General features: G+C 36.9%; 1 protein-coding gene across 1 annotated transcript in view; it reads right to left on the bottom strand.

Annotated features, from left to right (window-relative positions):
• mctp2a (multiple C2 domains, transmembrane 2a) overlaps positions 1-20,333 on the bottom strand; it is a 405,706-nt gene that overhangs the window by 320,027 nt on the left and 65,346 nt on the right. Inside the window, exon 2 of the mRNA XM_039773287.1 lies at positions 9,750-10,331. Within this exon, the coding sequence (XP_039629221.1) occupies positions 9,750-10,259 (510 nt within the window). The 5' untranslated portion in view covers positions 10,260-10,331. The remainder of the gene's footprint in view (positions 1-9,749; positions 10,332-20,333) is intronic.

Here is a 20,333-nt window from a genome sequence, read left to right as displayed (position 1 = left end):
TGGAGTGTGGCAAAATGGAAGACTGTTCTGTGGTCAGACGAGTCACGATTCGAAGTTCTTTTTGGAAATCTGGGACGCCATGTCATCCGGACCAAAGAGGACAAGGACAACCCAAGTTGCTATCAACGCTCAGTTCAGAAGCCTGCATCTCTGATGGTATGGGGTTGCATGAGTGCGTGTGGCATGGGCAGCTTGCATGTCTGGAAAGGCACCATCAATGCAGAAAAATATATTCAGGTTCTAGAACAACATATGCTCCCATCCAGACGTCATCTCTTTCAGGGAAGACCCTGCATTTTTCAACAAGATAATGCCAGACCACATTCTGCATCAATCACAACATCATGGCTGCGTAGGAGAAGGATCCGGGTACTGAAATGGCCAGTCTGCAGTCCAGATCTTTCACCTATAGAGAACATTTGGTGCGTCATAAAGAGGAAGGTGCGACAAAGAAGGCCCAAGACGATTGAACAGTTAGAGGCCTGTATTAGACAAGAATGGGAGAGCATTCCTGTTTCTAAACTTGAGAAACTGGTCTCCTCGGTGCCCAGACGTCTGTTGTGTTGTAAGAAGAAGGGGAGATGCCACACAGTGGTGAAAATGGCCTTGTCCCAACTTTTTTGGGATTTGTTGACACAATGAAATTCTGAATCAACATATTTTTCCCTTAAAATGATAAATTTTCTCAGTTTAAACTTTTGTTCCGTGATTTATGTTCTATTCTGAATAAAATATTAGAAGTTGGCACCTCCACATCATTGCATTCAGTTTTTATTCACGATTTGTATAGTCTCCCAACTTTTTTGGAATACGGTTTTTTATAATTATTTAAATAAAGGTTTATTAAAACGCCGCAATATAAAAGAACATATTTCCACAGAGCTAACACTCCCATCGGAAACAGATACCTGGTGACAGTGCGGGTTAGCTCCATGCTCCAGCATCTGTTTGGGAGCCTCTTGAACCTGCCACCATTGATAGTCCAAACGGAGATGAGCCAGGAAATAAAGGACACTCACATGTAGCAAGAGGTAAGTAAGAGTATTCAAGTGCTTTTATTAAAACAAGCTAAAAGGCAACAGTGTCCAAAGTGCACTACAATCTTTTTTAAAAATAATCCAATACAACAAAAGTGCACATTTGTGGAGGTTAACATCAATCCATAAATAATCCATTAAAAAAATCAAAGTTAAAATCCTAAAGCAGCAAAAAGTTCTGAAAAATCGTAGTCTTCAGCGTATCTTTTTAAATCCAACATCTCCTCTTCTTATCCTGCATAGGCTTTGCAGCAGAGGGTCACCAAACTGACAGGCTCAGCAACCTTCATTTATAGGCCCAGGTCACTGATATCCATAGCTCCCAATCTCAGTCTCACCTCGCTCAATCTGTCTCTATGTAATATTCGATCATTTTCCTTAATAAATAAATGACCAGGTATAATATTTTTGTCTTATTTGTTTAACTGGTTTCTGTTTATCTACTTTTAGGACTTGAATGAAAATCTGATGATGTTTTAGGTCATATTTATGCAGAAATATAGAAAATTCTAAAGGGTTCACAAACTTTCAAGCACAACTGTATATGCTAGACGAAATACTTAAAAAAGCAACTAGGTCAAACTGTAAACATCACAAAAATGTAAACTTAAAAGTTCACACTGGTGTAAAATGGCAAAGCAAATCATCTGAATATAATACATATACAGTTACAATAATTTACAATGCTTTAATGTTTAAAAGTAAAAACAGAAGCTTTCACATTGGTCAAAGTACAGGAAGTCAATTCTGTAATGTCTTTCAGTCTTGCACGGAAAACTCTTTCAAAGGAAGTTATGTGAATGTGGGAAAATGTTTACTTGTAACACATTACAATCTTCAAAGATTATCTGTTCAAAGCTTAATGACCTTTAAGAAATTAAGCAACAAACAGTAAACTGATTGAACTGTAGAACATTGTAGAATAGCCAAAGAGGTGCTGCATGGCTGAAATTCAGATTCATTTATAACTTATTACTGGAAAGGGTTATTCATAAACTAGTCCATCTGAACTGAGCTGGCTTCATTAAATTTGATTTCTCCTCAAATGTTTTCAACAGCATGCTTCATGGCATTAAGAATCTTCTACTGCACTTTTATCTTTGAATGCTGAGAAGATTTTACAATTGAATAAACTTGGCTTTTCTATGGTCATTTCTGCATCAGGGATTTGGATATTTTTTATTAACATAGCTAAAATACTTCACACTTTCAACAACCATTAAAATTCATCAGTGCCTCTTGAGCGTTTAGCTCTAGCTTTAATTTGAAGTAATGTAAATTCTCCTGTTTGTATCAGAGGATCCTCAAACGCAATTTCTTTACATGCAGATGACTTTCTGTAGTTTGAATAATGCTTCAGAATATTATCCTGCTTATGCAAAATTTTTCCAATTACTTTAAGGGAAGCAAAAAATATGGTTATACAGTTTTTTGGAGTAACTTAGTTCTGTCTCTGCGTATCTTGAAATGTAATGACAATAGCACTCTTTATAAAATTCGCATATTCAGTTTAAATCAACCACACAATCACTTTTGATAATGGTAGGTTATATTTTCTTCCATCACTGAACATAATTTCTTTCTTGGACAAGCTTCATATCCTTTGTAACATCAAAAATTCTCTATACACTTGTTCCACTGTTTTTCTGTCCTTTCCTTCTCATATCACAGTAATCAAAATGAATCTTGCACATCATGTGAATTTTGTTAGTTCCATTATCCCACTTATTTCCCCCCATCATACTGGCATAAGTGCCATATTTATCTAGAATGGTAATAAACCTGTCCAAGTGTACCACTCTTGCTGAAGTAATGCCCCTGGTCCTTTTTACTGATTTAAAACTTTATTATTGTACTTATGTACTTTCTCATCCATCAGCATTGCTAAAACCCATTAGACTTTCTTCACTCCTTATTACCAACTGAGTTCTTTATAGCTAACCCCTCATATATGACGGTATTGTAGTTTGTATTTATGCCAAAAGATCGTGAGGATTCCTTGTTGGCTCTGTTATGACAAACATTCAGAGTTGTAAGTTTAAGGTCAACATATTTTCCTACTCAGGTATAAGAACATAAGAAATTAGACAAAACGTGACGAGACTAATTAGTACATCAAATTATTTTGTTTATTTAGGCTAATATCCAAGATGTTCAAATATGTCATTCAGACACTTAAATTTATCCGGGTTGCTACATATACTACATGACTTGGTAGTTTTTTTTTTTCCAGATTCTCCCAACTCTCTTTATTTTGAGAAGAAGCTCTTCCTAGCTTCAGTCTTAATGTGCTTCACCTTAATTTTTGATGGTGTCCTTGGGTAAGCAATTTGCCATTTAGTATAAAGAATTCTGCTGGATCTATTGTACTTTATCAATGTCTTTGAGAATCTGAAGACCTTAATTTCGTCTTCACACAAGATCCTCTGGTGAAGACCAAACAGGTTTAATTCTCTAAGCCTGTCAGAGTAAGGTATGTCCTTAAATCCTGGGATGCACTTAGTTGCTCTCTTCTGTCCAGCTTCAAGTGCTGCTTTGTATTTTTTGTACTAGAACTACATACAATACTACTGTTTCTCGATTGCATTAGAAAGTCTGAGCATAACATCCCTCAATTTATATTTTAAAAGCTGTGAATGTAATTTAACATTTAATTTGCCTTTTAAGTCACTTCTACATATTACTTAGATGATGAAAATGTTACCTCAATGTAAATCCCTAAATCCTTTTCAGGTGTTGCTTCCTGTAAGACAGAGTCACTTCTCTTGTATTTATAATTGAGATTCCTTTAGCCCATGTCTAATACTTAGCACCTTTCTATGTAACCTGCACTTTCTGAATTGTTTTTGCTACCGCCACAGTATCTGCTATTCCTCCAACTTTATTATCATCTGCAAACTTCATAAGTTTACTAACTATACCAGAATCTATGTCATTTATATAAATTAGAATAAATACCGATTCCAGGACAGACCCTTGAGGGATTGATTGATAACCAAAATCTCCATTTATCTTGTATCTGTATTTACTGTCTTCTTCTGGCTAACAAACCAAAGATCCAGTTATACAGGTTACCTCTGATGTCAATACCTTCTACTTCCAAAATCAGTCTTTGGTGTGAGATTATACTAAAGGCTTTATTGAAAGTCGAAATAAATTATGTTGCTTACTTGGCTTTTATCAGCTATTCCAGAAGCCGGCTTAAAAAAAGTCTAATAGATATGACAGGGTCTTCCTCTAATAAACCCATGCTGGCTTTCGTGGCATATGCAGTCTTCAATATTTAGAAAAATCTCCTTTCTGGATTGGAAGTTCTTCTTGCTCACGCTCTCTTTTTCCCCCAATTATTATATATTAAACATAGACATAGCAATTACTTTCACCCTATTATAAAGTTGTAACTCATTTCATGACACCTGCAGTCTAATCATTATATTACATACATTTACTTATTTGGCTGAAACTTTTATCCAAGGTGACTTACAATATTTATGATACAATTGGTGACATTTCATTGGTTTTCCAATTGGCGCACAGACAATGATGTGGTGACTTACTCATGGTCACAAGGTGTCAGTAGTGAGATTTGAACCCACAACCTCAGGGTTTGAAGTCCAAACTTTAACCACTATGCCAGATTGCCTAATCACTTCTATTCATGGCCATGTGGAGTGAAAAAAAGAAGAAGAAAAAAAAACAAAGTTGTGGCTTGTCTGTCACACAGCAGCTACATGTGAGATTAACCAATAACAGGTCTGTAATACCTTAGACTTTCGAGGCTGCACATAAACTAAATCCAAAAAAAGTTGGGACGCTTTACAATATGTAAATAAAAACAGAATGCAATGATTTGCAAATCTCATATTATCATATTTTATTCACAATATAACAGAAAAAACATCAAATGTTGAAATTGAGACATTTTACTATTTCATGAAAGATATTGTCTCATTTGTAATTTAATGGCAGCAAAAAATTAGGTTAACTGGCAAAATGATTGGGTATAAAAAGAGCATCTTAAAGAGGCAGTCTCTCAGAAGTAAAGATAGGCAGAGGTTCATCAATCTGCAAAAAACTGCATGTACAAATTGTGAAACAATTTCAGAATAAAGTTCCTCAATGTAAAACTGAGAAGAGACTTTGAATAACTCATCATCTACAGTACACAATATCATCAAAAGATAAGAGAATCTGGAGAAATCTCTGCGTGCACAGGATAAGACCGAACAGCAAAATTGGATGCCTGTGATCTTCAGGCCCTCAGGCTTCAGTGCTTTAAAAACAGGCATGATCATGTCATGGAAATCACTGCATGGGCTCAAGAACACTTCCAGAAATCATCGACTGTGAAAACAATTTGCCGTGCCATCCACAAATGCAGGTTAAATCAAAGAAGGCAAATGTGAACATGATCCAGAAATGCCATCGTCTTCTCTGGGCCAAAGCTCATGTAAAATGAACCGAGTCAAAGTGGAAAACTGTTCTGGGGTCAGACAAATCCAAAATTGACATTCTTTTTGGCAAACATGGATGCCGCGTTCTCTAGACTAAAGAGAAGGACCATCTGGATTGTTATCAGGGCTCATTTCAAAAGCCAGCCTCTCTGATGGTATGGAAGTGCATTAGTGCCTTTGGAATGGGCAGCTTGTACATCTGGAAAGGCAGCATCAATTCTAAAAGGTATGTACAGATTCTAGAGCATCATATTGTTTCCATCCAGACAACGTCTTTTTCAGGAAAGATCTTACATATTTCAGCAAGACAATGCTAAACCGCATACTGCATCCATTAGAACAGTATGGCTTCGTAGCACAAGAGTCCAGGGCTGAACTGGCCTGGCTGCAGTCCAGACCTTTTACCAATAGAAAATATGAAACAAAAAATATGATAAAGACAACCTAGGACCGTTGAGCAGCTACAATTTTTTATCAGACAAGAATGGAACAACATTCTTCTCCCAATACTCCAGCAACTGGTCTCCTCAGTTCTCAAACATTTACAGACTGTTTTTCAAAAAAACAGGGGATACTACACAGTGGTAAACATGGGCAATCCCAACTTTTTTGAGACTTATTGCTGCCATTAAATTCAAAATGACCTTATTATTTTCTTAAAATGGTACATTTTTTCAGCTTAAAAAATGCTTTCTATGCTCTATTGTGAATAAAATATCAGTTTATGAGATTGGCAAATGATTGCATTCTATTTTTATTTACATTTTACACAGTGTCACAACTTTTTTTTGGAATTGGGGTTGTACACAGAATAGGTCAACAAGTGTCTACCCAACACTAAGAGGTGTGAGTAAGCAGGGCTTGCGATTGTTCCGCACAAAGAAGGAATTCCCAGTAAATACAGATTATAAACTTGCACTGATTAAGCTCATGCCCTTTGTACATACTGTCTGTTACTACAAGAGATCAGATGGTTTAACGAGGTCCTTGGATCTGCCCTGCTGCTGTTGTGCATGGTCTCTGGTGGAGCACCAAAAAATGATAGAGCTTGACTATTTGAGGGAAGTATAAGTCATAATAAGGTTGTGTAGGTGAACCTGGACAAGGATCATTACCAAGGTTTAAATGTGCAAGAGCAAAGGGCCTGGGCATCAGCCAAAAACAAGTCTCCCCTTGCCAGTCCTTACCCAGCTTGCCGCTGGAGATGGGGGGGTTGCATGGGACAGAATGCGTTGTGCGGAGTTTAGTTAATTTTTGGTACACAAAATTATGTGTTTATGGTAAAAGGTAGCAAAAGTATATTGGGGATAGGGTAGATAGTGTGGTTGATGTAATGGATACAAACTAAAACAGAGTTTGAGGCATAGCATCATGTAGCTGTCTACTCACAGGGGTGCTGCTGCTGCAAAAGTTGGCTTTTTTGAAAAGCACCACAATTTCTACTGAAGTTTTATAATGTCGAATACACAAACTATACAGCTCAACAGAACCATGTTTTTTTATTTCAAAAGTTATTAACATAAGCATGTCTTGAGAAAAATGGTTCTGGTCTCTTTCCTATCTCTTAGCTATCTGTTAAGCACGTGCAGACAGGCTGATGACTGTCCAGTCACCCCCTACTTTCTGGAAAGGAGCACCCTGCAAGAGCCACATGCAAGTTATACTAAATGCTGCCTATGAAGTGTCCTTCTGTGTAAATGTTTTTCACACTTTTTCTGAACCAGAGTCATCTTTGCTTATTAATTTTTGCAGAAAAACTGTTCTAATTGAAGTCATGTGTGTGTTGCACAGCAATTTAGATGATTAATATTAATTATTATTATTATTCATGTGGTGACTACCTGATTAAGATATACATTTTGTTGCTTTTAAACATGTAAAAAAAAAAAAGAGCCAACAAATTCCAAAACACATTTATGCACATATTATCAAAAAAGTAACAAATAACTACTACAGAAAAGTTTAACTTAAAATTATTTAATGTTCTGCAGCTGCAAAAGTTTTAATTTGGTCTTCTTGTCAAGAGATACGAGTTACCCACCTCCCGCAATTAGATTTCAGTTGGTATCATTTATGCCTTACAAACATTATTAAACTTCTTTATGACAAATATGCCTTTTGGAATGTTTCATTAATGTTGAATAAAATGTTAATGCTAGTGTACACAATGAGAGGACATCCCACCTGTGTTTATGGTGTAAGCATGGTATAAGATTATGACATTAGATTGGAGTCTTACTGGGCAATGCTGTGTTTCTTGCCACCTCGTTTTTGCTCCAATAGACTTTGCATCACATAAAGCATGCTGTTCCATCAGGATCCGAAATCCTCTTTGAGTCGCTTTTGAAGCAGTCCCAACAGTGTTTGTAAAGATTACAGTTGTGTGTGAGCAAGAAGAGAGTGTTGGAAATTACCTACTAATTTTCTGTATACCTACTATTTTTCAGTGTAACACACCTGACCAGCTCCCTATGAAATGACAACAGGTAGTTGATACATACTGACGAAAAACAAAAAAATTTTCTTCAATACGCATACATATCATTGGCCCTTTAAAAGGGAACTAAAATGGAGACTGTACATCATATTCATCACTTTTGAGGTGTAAAATATTTGTCACATCAACACACATTATGGCTCAGTGATATGAATTGTGAAATGTGTGTGAGTCATCATTTAACTGGTTTGACTGCTTTTCCCTGCTTGATCAAGTTGTTGTCATCTCTTGGTGTCTCCAAAATCTTGCACACACATTTGTCAGAGTTGTCATAAATGTTTGCAAGCTTTCACATCAGGTTTTCTTTTATAAATCCTGACATTTGCATGTAAAGTTGTGTAAGCACATCTCTAGTCTCTTTGTGTGTATGCAAGCTTAATAAATAGGCAGGCAGTGTGGCGCAGTTTTTAAGGCTTTGGACTTCAAACCCTAAGGTTGTGGGTTCAAATCTCACTTCTGTCACTATGTGACCCTAAGCAAGTCACTTCACCTATATGGTCTCCAATTCGAAAACCAAAAGAAATGTAACCAATTGTAGAATGAATTGTGTAAGTCGCCTTGGATAAAGGCGTCAGCCAAATAAGTAAAAGCAAATTTATAAATGAGGTGCCAGGCAATACCACTCCATTGTACAAGTATGCAACATATGCAAACTTTTTCTGTATTGTGGAGGATGGCCGGTCGTTTATCCCGGCCAATACCCCCAAGCCGCCAGGTGGAGTCCTCCTTGCAGCATGGAGGTCCCCAGAAGACCAGCAGGGCATCATGGACAATGGAGTTTTTATGCACCGCCCTGCTGGATGCCATGGGGTCTACAAGAGGGAGCTGCAGGGAGGACCGAAGATTTCTTCGTGCCCTATGACCCGGAAGTTCGTCATAGGAAGAGCGACGGGCTTCCGGGTTGAAGAAAAGACCTTTTACCTGACCCGGAAGTGATTGAGAATCACATGGACTGGGGATTGAGAACACTTCCGGGTCAGGGAATATAAAAGGACTGTGGGATCTCCCAGACGGCGAGCTGAGCTGGGTGGAAGGGTGGCAACGCGTCTGGGAGCTGGAGGATTGTATTTGTGATTATTGTGATTTATATGAGTATTGTGGTGGAGAGTGTGCTTTGTGCACTGTGGCATTTAAATAAAGTCAACTGTTGGACTTTTACCTGGTGTTTGGAGTCGTGGACAGGGGTTCAAGGGAGCGAGAGCGCCCCCTATCTACCACAGTATATTATTAAGTCAGAAAAGTTTCTCTCAATAAGAAATTTGATACTAGCACAACATAAAAAGTCTGTCTGAAAAAACACTCATTATGACATAAGAAGAATATACCAGCTCCAGAACAAAGTAACCAAAGGAGCAGCTGAGCCAAAGTCCCCAAAACCATGAGGCAGAGGTGCTAGCTGGTGTACCAATATGCCAACTCTTGGCAAATACCCATCCATCTATTTTTCAAAGTAGACTCAAATCTAGCAATGTTTGGTACAAAGCAGAAACCACATCAATGCACTGCTAGGCACATTCACAAAGAATACCATACATTGTCCCATTTAGACCCTTTGAGATAGGGGATGAAATATGAGTATTCAGAGAAAACTTATGTAGACTCACAGAGAAAATGTTAAATCCTTACGGACATATAAAGAAATGGGTATTCAAACCAGGTCCTAGAAGTACGTGGCAACGGCATTAACCACTGTGCTTTTTTGATTTTAAAAATATAAACAACATAACCTAAGATAAAAGCATGTGCAGGGCAATTTCTTACCTCATTTAGGTGCTCTGTTATTTCAAAGGTTGGCACTTGTACCAAAGCAGCACTCTGCTTTGTAGTGCTACAATAGGTAGTGTTAACGTTTTTGCTGTGCTGCTGCATAGCTGTAGTGTAAACTGACTCCTCAGTAATACAAGCACGCACTTCCAGGGTTTCCATTGAACTCCAAGGCTTGGAGTCTCCATGTACAATCAACCTGTCAGACAAAAGTGCAGGATCATGCTCCATATCCAAAGGGGGTTTACTCTGTGGCAGTTCAAGGTTTGAAAAAAAGGCAGAGTTTTGAGATAAGGGTCGGACAGTCTCCACTTGCACAGGCAAGTCTTGATGCATGTGATGTATGTCTGGCACAGATGAACTCATTCTCTGGTCTAACACTCTGTGCTTTCTGACCTCCAACTTGGTGCTGCTGGATTTCTTAGATTTCCTAACACTCAGATTGGAAAATAACGGCTTGGCTTTCTGCCTCAGGTTACTCCACACTGAAAGTTTATTGCTTTCCATCTTCCTGGAGTTTAGGGAGAGTTTATTGTGCACTATCCACCTCTCAAATTTACACTCTTAGGTTATGAAAACCTGTTAGGAACAAAAGAAAAAAAAATTAAGTGCACAGAAAACAAATATGGAACAGTGGTATTTAACCTATACCACAGACATCTCAAGGACAACAAAATTAGCTATTTAACTACTTTTTTTCTTTTTTTAAAAAATAAGATTACAGAGTTAAAGAAAACTATTATTCCACAACTATCAAGGTCAACACTTACACCAAATCATGCTTCATAACACAAACGTATTATAGTCTATTTAAAAAACACTATTGAAATAATGCAGGATAACCAACAATATAAACAACATGCAAGTTGGAAACTCACATAAATCATGCAAGTACTTGCATGTGTTGCATTCTTAAGTCTAAACTCAGAACTATTTTGAATTACAAATCTATGATTATAAAGGTCACTACCACTTTAAGTAAATCACAAACACATTTTCAACTTAAGTAATACAACTCTAATATAAAGCTGAATGCATGCTTGTATTTGTATGTTTGCGTGCGAGTCTGTCTGGTATGCAAATCCACACCACTGAGGCAGTCTATGCCAAATTATGTACAGATTTCCCATTTATACAAGGAAAGATTGTGGACTATGTTTTGTTTCAAAATTTATATGTCAATACTTTCAACCCAGGCAGCATCGGGAAGCCTTGTTTGTGTTTGTCTGAGTGACCTGTGGGACAGCCCAAGACTTTGTAGGATCCCCAGGAAATTGCTGGATGTCATAGCTGGCCTGTACACTGGTACTGTGACTGCTGTGCATAGTAGAGGCAAAACCTCTGTGTTCTTCCCAGTTCATTCTGGAATTTTGAAGGGGTGTGTTCTTGCTCCTACTCTGTTCAGTGCTTACATAGACTGGGTGTTGGGCAAGGTTGTGGGGTCCAGCGGCAGTGGGGCATTTGTTGGTGAAGAAAGGTTCACTGATTCTTGACTTTGCTGTGATCTTCGCAGTGTCAATGGAGGTTTTGATCAGGGCTCTGAGCAAGAGACTGAGCAATTAGTCAAGAGTGTCTGGGCTTGTAAGTGTTCTGGATAAAAACCAAGATCCAGGCCTTTATTGACCTCTTCAGCATAGCCATCAGCAGTGTGTCTGTATGCGGAAAGAATGTTGACCTCGTTGAGAGGTTTACTTACCTTGACAGTGACATTTACTTCTCTGGTAACTCTTTCTATGAAGTCAGTAGATGGATTGGGAGAGCATGGGGGTTCATGAGGTTGCTGGAAAGGGGTGTGTGGCAGTCTCGATATCTTTGCAAGATAACAAAGGTCCAAGTCTTTAGAACCCGAGCAATTCCTGTTTGATATATAGTTGCATGACATGGATGCTATTCAGCAACCTGAGATGGTGTCTCGAATGAGGCACGTTACCGGCTTTGTCAGGGAGCATCAGTTACGGCACTGATGCACAAGGGTGATCTGGCCTGCAAGATCCTCATTGCCGAGGACCCAAGTGGCTGGACAAGGCCAAGGGAATGCCCACGTAACACCTGGCTGCAGAAGATAGACGGTCATTTCTGGAGGGTGGGAATAGACCATGTGTCTGCATGGGGAGTTGCCAACTGGGATCCCGAGATCTTTCATCATGTAGTGGGAGCTGCAATGCACTGTACCAGTGCTTGCTCCAAAACCTGACCTGACCTAATATAAAGGTTAGTAACATAATACACTTCATGCAATCATAATAAACTGTTCTGCAAGTTATTCTAAGCATCACTAACACATCTTGAAAGTTATTTTTCAATATTTTAAGAAAAACTACTTTTTACATTGACACTATAGCTTGAGAAAGTTTATTGATTTTTGGTATTAAACAATGTAGTTATATCTGCTATTTATAAATTACAGAATTTAAATAAGTCTTTATCCACTAGAAAAAAAATGAACTGAAAACCATTTGGACACAGGTTTATGAGGTGTACAACAGTCCAGTATTGTGTCAAATTCTAGTGAAAATGTAAAACTTATTTTATTTTGAGATTTCTAGCTAGAACCATAATTGTGTATATTGATTTTTTGAGTCTAACCAATAGTAAAACAGTTTGCCTTTGCCAAGGATTCTTTTTGCCTATAGTAGGATATGTACTTCAAGTACTATATTCATTGTTTTTTGAAAGAGAAAAATTCTCAGGTAGTACAGAGAGCATTAAAAGGGCAGTGGATGGATTAAGCAGGATCTAGCTGAATTTGATCTCCTAGGTTGCTAAGAATGTAAGAAAGGGTAAAAAAGAAGTTCAAATATTTACATACACACAACAACTTAATCTATTTTAAAATATTCGTATAATCCTCTATAATAAGATCACATGGTATAAATAACTGCATAGACTTCTATAGGAGACTTACTTACAAAAGGTCTCTTAGTGAATGCCTTTTATAACAGGAAAAAAGACACTGGGTTTAAGCATAGTGAAACAGCATACAATGCCATTTTGCACCCAAAGAAAAACAAAAAAATGATATAGCACATAAAGAAAGGGCTATGAAAGAGTTCTTCCCTGTGTTATTGTCTACATTATTGAATAATTTAAAAAATTAGGCTTGCTTCTGCAAGTGTAAATCTAACATTTACCAGTAAAGCTATCCCATTTACCACATAAGTTCTTAAAACAAGTCATGCCTTGTGTAAAAAATAAATGTGGAAATCTCTTGGAAAAAAGGTTTATGTTTATTAGTCAGAAAAATACTATAAAACCATTTCTTTGAGTCTGATGCTCCTTCACTTCATGACCACAGCACACATACCAATAAAGGAAGTGATCTTTCATAAGATCCCTAAAAATATCAAGTCATAAAATTATACTAGAAGTAGGTCTGTCTTGACTTGCTGCATTGTATGCACTGCATAATAGTTGGGTAGACTTCACAGTAATTTGTGCACTTTACCAAATTGCACTTAAACGATCTTCAAAAGTACAAAACAATATTCTACTTAAAATTTTGGGGCAATAATTTTTAAGAAGAAATTAACATGCAAAAGGAGTCAGCAACAATTAAAATTACAAGCATTGATTGTAATTACACCAAAGTAATTCAACGACCAAGTATACCAACTGAGCATGGTACAACCAAGGAATGGGTTATTAAAAGCACATGACTGGCATAACACCTGTCACTAGTAGAAGGTAGAAAAATTGCCATGTCAATATAAAATTCTTTTCTTTATGTGTATGGTTTGATGAAGAAAAACCTGGATTTTCCCAGGAGACCCCTTGCACACATCAAGAACATCCTGACTGCATAAATACCTATACTGAATTGGCCTATAGTGTGAAGGTGTATTGTGCAATGGACTAATGTCCCAAATAAGGATAATAATTTTTAGACCTTAATCCACTGGTGCTAGAACTGGTTCTGGCTTCCTATTACTATATAATGAAGAAAATATTCACAAATAATAACAGCACACACACAAACTTGTTAAGCAAAGTTAAGGGTAATCTAAAATTATTTTGATGTTTTCTTTCCTGAAATATTTCCAGGGACAACATTCTCATGCTTTGCATAACATGCAGAGCTTCAAATATGTTGCAGCTAAGGAAAGCTGTGTGACTAATAAAATGACAAGTGAAACAAATGTGGTATTGAGACTTTGTCCATTTATCATACTAAGACAATTAATTTAAGACACTTAAGTGGCTGAAGGGTACAGAATCCTATTAAACAAAGGGATAAATAATTCCTCTCTACTTTGTGAGATGTCAAGTGATTAATCTTTAATGAGTCAAAGTATAATATAATTACAGAACTTGGTTGAAAAAAAAAATGGATGGGTGAATTAAGTAAACCCATATAATTCAGATTTGTATATGGAACAAAAGTAGAGAGATTACTTTAATGGTGCATTGTAGGTACATTTCACATCAGAAGAGGTCAATTGTTGAGTAAACTGAGGTTTATAAAAGTATGTAAGTAAAGAGGAAAGCAAATGTAATAGTTTCCTTTAAAAAAATAAAAATTGAATTTATCAACATATACATCTAAACCAATTACAAAAATACTGCAGTCTGCATTTAAAAGGGGACATTTGAAGCATAAAAGCAACTGGGGTTGTTCTCAATATTCATTCACACACAGCAAGTCTATGTCTGAAATACAGAGTGAAGTTTCATTCTCCATATATAGCGAATGAGCAGAACTGCCTAAGTGAGCTGCCTAAGTGAAAGTCTTAAGGAATTCTAACAGAATGTTTTAATAATAAGCAAAGAAACAAAGATGGTGTTACCAGCAAGTTAAAATATAATTCATAAAGAATATTTCAGGAAAATAAAAAATCACTTGATGCTAGTAGAATCACTGATCACGTAAAAAGCTGAGACAAAAGGCCAAAATAATTTAAAGCCCAATATGTTGCCAAATGACCTGCCACCCACCTCCCAAATAGCCAAGCAGGAAACGGTTTACAATTTAAACAAAGTGTATTTTTCTTTTTAATTCCAAACTCACTTTTTCATCACCTGCAAGCACTCATGAGTACAAATCATTTTCATTTCAGCCTTTATTGATACAAGCATTTTTATAGCAGTCACTGGTAACATATTTTTAAAATTTATTTGAATAAGGCTTTAAATTTGCAAAAGATTAAAGAAACCTGCCTCATTATATATTTTTATTTACACTAAACTATGTGTTAATTGTGACAAAATGTGTACCCCATCTTGCCTATAAAAAAGATGGCAGGAAACCTGTGGTTTTTGAAAAATATGGTGTTAATGCCACTTTACCAGAAGCACTGTACACGCTAAGGCTACTGCAGCAATTAAAATACCTATATAATCAAAAGGAAGATACACAAGCAAAAATGTTAATAAGACACCTTCCAATAAATACACTGCTAAGCTCTCTGTCCAAACAGGATCCAGGATGTGCAAATGATGAAACTTATCGCCAAGGTCTTTCAGCTTTACAACCCTCAACAGTTTGAGCGGTACAGGAAAAATGTTTACCCCTTGAAATGGTCAAATATGGGTGCTCCTTTTAAAGATCATTCACAATGTAACTTGTTGGTCTAACCAAATACAAAATCTACTAATGAAACAATGACTAAAATAAAGATTGCCTTTATTTATATTGCTAAAAAAATAAACTCATCTACTCAAATATTCATATTCTGAAATTTATTTTTTTCAAAACAGGATAACAGAGACCCACAATCCATGAAGATAATATAAACCACATGGCAGAAGCTAATGCTGAATGCAGAACACAAGTCCATCACACACACTCACTCTCTGCCAATTCAAAGTCATTAATTAACATAACATGTGTATCTATTGACTATGACTGACCACTAGCTACTGGCTTTTCTGTCTTCATCTTTTCTGGTTGCTAAGGGGTCCCTGTTACAAGAATATGCATGTTTATTTTTATTTGCAGCATATGCTCCTACAACTTGATTTTTGTCAGTCACTATGATGGTATGCAGTAACCTTATGCTACTTTTTTCTGCCATTAGTATGATTTTTGCCCCCTACCCATACAAATAAACCATATTAAACTAGCAAGTGAAAAAGAATAGGTGGAAAGATGAAAGAAGAGCCATGTAACTACAGAACAGTACATGCATGAAGCTGCAATAGTCGTCAGTGTAAAGGGTGGTATGCACATGAGAGAGAGAGAGAAGTGGCAGATTAGTTTCAGAAAAGACTGAGCCAATTAAGGAATGGAAGACAACAGAAGAAAAGAAAAAAAATACAAATCAGGGAGCAGGTCAAGGACTATAAACATCTGCAAGTTAGATCAATAAAGCAACACAGAAATAGTATGAAATTAAGAGCGGGAATTCAAGGTGTGTATATAACAAAGCTGTCTTGTAATTGCTTTAACTATGCACTTTAATTACACCGTAGGAAAAACAGGGTTTTAAGCATTTCACCCAACTACATTTAATTTGATGCAATTGCAGTGTTTCCTACTCTAGATGTCTGGATTTATAAAAGCTTGCTTTTGGGAGGCCTACATCTTTGAAAAATGCCAGTTAATCCAACGCTCAAGGATACAGCCAGATAGGCAGAAAAAAACAAGACAAATAAATATGACCATTATGCATTTAAATTTAACATATTATGTTGCAATAATCCTAGCTGGCATAGCCTTAAATTTATGATGTTCCAAAGACTCACATATAGAAGCTCAGAGAAGTTCTTCATGATAAGCCAACATTCTTTATGTTACTACCTTCAACAAGTACAGGCTAGTTTACAGAAAAACAGCTTGTTATTTCTGTTGGTATCTCCTATTATCATGGTATTTCTCCAATATATCACTGTGTAAAACAACAAATGTACATCCACAGACTACTAGAGCAGAGGTGCAAACAATGTATTACAAACTCAAAGAAACAGCACACTGCAGGAAATAGTTGCCTCTGGAACTTTTTTATATGGCTTCTATGCTTGAAGCTGTAAAACTGCCATTTTACTGACATGCCTAAGAGGGAGCACTGAGGATGTTCCAAGTTCAGAGAAGAAGATATAGTTAAATTACATTAAAGGCAAAAGCAAAGGGTAAAGTGTGCACATAACCCAGGGGCATCCATCCATCCCCACATCAAAGGTACCCATGCGTTCGGAGTGCCTGGAAAACTGGGCAGTGATTCTTATTTCTTGAGATGACAGTATAAAGAAACACCAGTAGGGCACCTGTAAAGCAACTCCCAGGCTCCTGGCTAGAGTTGAAATAAATCTAGTTGTCACTGTCCGTATCAGAATGAATGGTAACAGTGAAATCAGACTCTTAGTTCTGCAAAACAAATTTACAGAGGTAGCTGACAAAATTAGGGGTAACACTTAAGAGATCAGTAGGGAGACTGATAAACTGGTAAGATGTGTTTGTAGGTTAGGTGAGAACTGTTTAAAGTTTAAGAGTTAGTAGTCATGGATATAGTATCTGCCAAAATGCAGCTGAAATAACAAAATTAACAGTAATATTGATAAAAGTGTTAAAACTTAGATATTACTAGTCAAAAGGGAATCATTCAATAAAAATTCAGAGACAGGCAAAAAATACTTTACTTAATACTAAAGTTATTACAAACGAACAATAATCACATGTAGAACTGAATATAGTAAAAATGATGGTACAGTGATAACATTACCTTACAGACAGAGTCTACTATTAATAGAAATACAAATAATTGCAATGCGTGCAAGACTGAGAATGTGGTAGGGCGTCTACTGACTTTAAAAAGAATGTAAATAATTATGAAAATATACTGCAGAACTCTCACATGTGCTTAATTCAGTTCAGTCTGTCACAATAGGTAATTTAAAGACTATAGTAACCTGATTTATATGTGCTTGGGATGTCAAAGATAATCCACACAGACTTTGGTAGAACATGAAAACTCCATAAGTAAAACAAATAAGCATAGATTTAATTAATGTTTTTATTTTCTTTTAGCATGTTACAAAACAAATGAGAAGAGAAGCCTGTCTAGATTTAATTTTCTTTAATAATATAGAATTCAGGGGATATAGTAAATAGAATTACTAGTATCTAATAATTACAATATTCTAAGTTTTACAATGTTTTGGAAGAATAAAAACTAAAAGAATTAAAATTTAATATTAACAAGTCAAGAGTTCCTCATTCCAAGTAAAAAAAAACAAAGTTCTACACCTGAATTTAACTTACTAGTGGATGTTTCACCTGATGTTTTAAGAGAAAGTAAACAAAAAGTCAAAAAGTGGGTAATGAAGGAAAAGAAATACACAATGGCCAGTAAGCACCAAGCAATAATTTAGCAAAAGTGTGTGGTAAATACTCAAGCAGAAGCACTACTGGTATTTGTTGGTTGAAACCATGTGCAGACACTACTCTTTTGGATTAACAGGAAGATGATAATGCATAGGGCAGCCAACCATTCACATTTTCCTGGATACGTCCTCATTTTTAACTTGCCGTGGATTATCCGGGAAGAATTTATAAAATTTTGAAAATGTCTGAAATTTTGGTTCCTAAAATCAGAAAATTTTCCATATCCTTATCATTGGTAAAAATTGAAAGCGGCACACCAATCAGCATTTCCTGAAGTAGTGCACACACTTTTCTCCCAGAATCTTCTCTTCCATTCCAGTAGTAAACAAAGTGTCGGGACGGCGCCAACCAAGTGCTTATTCCACAAAGTGTAAATGAACAAGTAAACTATTAAAGTTTCAGTTAATTTAATTAAAAAAAAAAATCACACATTTATTCTGTCACATAAATGCAATATCTTTTTAGTTATCAGTTGATTAAGTAATAAGTCAAATTTTCAAGTAATTTAAAAATATTTTCATAATTCTTTCATTTACATAAATTCAGTAATACCCATTATGCCGAAAAGAAAGTGCAAGTTCACAGACTACTTGAACAATAAATATAATCTAATAAATCTGATAAAACAGGGATATCAGATTTACTGAGAAGAATTAAAAAAAACTAAAGGAACACTTTTTAATCAGAGTATAGCATCAAGTCAATGATCAATGATATTGATCTGGTCAGTTAAGTAGCAAAGGGGGTTGTTAACACTAGAATTACCAGAGCCTACGAAAAAACTCGTAATTCCGTCCCACCCTAAATCGCTTCTTAAATCCCTTCACACCGCCAGCGTCCTTTGTCCTAAATGTGCTGATAAAAAGAAGCTAGGAGCAGCCGGCTATTCCATCCCCTCACCAATTTAGAACGTGCACGAACTTCTTCCAGCTCATGCCTTGATTGAGTATCTGGGAGTGAAGTGGAGTTTTAGAGTGGAAATAATAGATCGTTATTAGGAACACATGCATTTCATGTCTGTTCCGTTTCTACAGTAATCTGTGTCAACACACTGTTAAAACAGAAACGTTTTTTATATTCTAGTAGTAGATGACAAAATGTAGGCATAAACTATAAAATGTATGAAGCCTGAAGTCCAAATATTAAAGAAAAAGGTACAAATATAACACAACAATTGAGCTTTTATTAAAAAATATAACTGCAGAAACAAAAAGCCGCCTTAACATGCGACATTGACAGTTGTTTATTATAATTGCCTCCGTGGTTCAATAGATTTAGTTCCCGTTTGGGAATCAAAAGGTCGCGAGTTCGATCCTGCACCACTTCGTTTTGAGAAGTAAACTGCTCTTAGTCTTACTATTTTAGAATAAAAGTATACATTTGATTTCGGTCTGTAACAGCCGGTGCAATTTATGATCCTTGTAAAGGTTAGCCTTTTTTTTTATTATTCACTTTTCATTCCCTCAGTCGCGTTCAGAATCAATCCATACAACCCCATCTGATACGGCTGTTTTCACTAAAGACGCGCTATAGCTCTGCAGTGTACCACGATGCATACTAACGCCCCAACTTCTCCAGGATGGCACATCAATACGTGCCACTGCCAGAAGGTTTGCTGTGTTTCCCAGTACACTCTCAAGGGCATGGAAGAGATTCCAGGAGAAAGGCAGTTACTGTAGGAGAGCTGGAAAGGGCTGTAGAAGGTCCTTAACCCATCAACATGACCGGTATCTGCTTCTTTGGGCAAAAAGGAACAGGATGAACACTGCCAGTGCCCTACAAAATGACCTTCAGCAGGCCACTAGTGTGAATGTTTCTGACCAAACAATGAGAAACAGACTTGACATGAGAGTGGCCTAAGGGCCTGACGTCCTTAAGTGGGCCCTGTGCTCACTGCCCGGAACCGTGGAACTCGAATGGCATTTGCCATAGAATACCAGAATTGGCAGGTCCACCCTGAGCACATGACAGACATGAAAGGGTCTGGAGATGCCGGGGAGAACATTATTCTGCCTATAACATCGTTCAGCATGACCAGTTTGGTGGTGGGTCAGTGATGGTCTGGGTAAGCATATCCATGGAGGGACGCACAGACCTCTACAGGCTAGAAAATTGCACCTTTACTGCCATTAGGTATCAGGATGAAATCCTTGGACACATTGTCAGACCCTATACTGGTACAGTGGGTACTGGGTTCCTCCTGGTGCACAACAATACCCGACCTCATGTGGCAAAAGTATGCAGGCAGCTCCTGGAGGATGAAG

The sequence above is a fragment of the Polypterus senegalus genome, chromosome 12 (genome assembly GCF_016835505.1).
Source record: "Polypterus senegalus isolate Bchr_013 chromosome 12, ASM1683550v1, whole genome shotgun sequence".
NCBI lineage: Eukaryota > Metazoa > Chordata > Cladistia > Polypteriformes > Polypteridae > Polypterus > Polypterus senegalus.
This window is presented reverse-complemented; position numbering and strand designations above follow the sequence as displayed.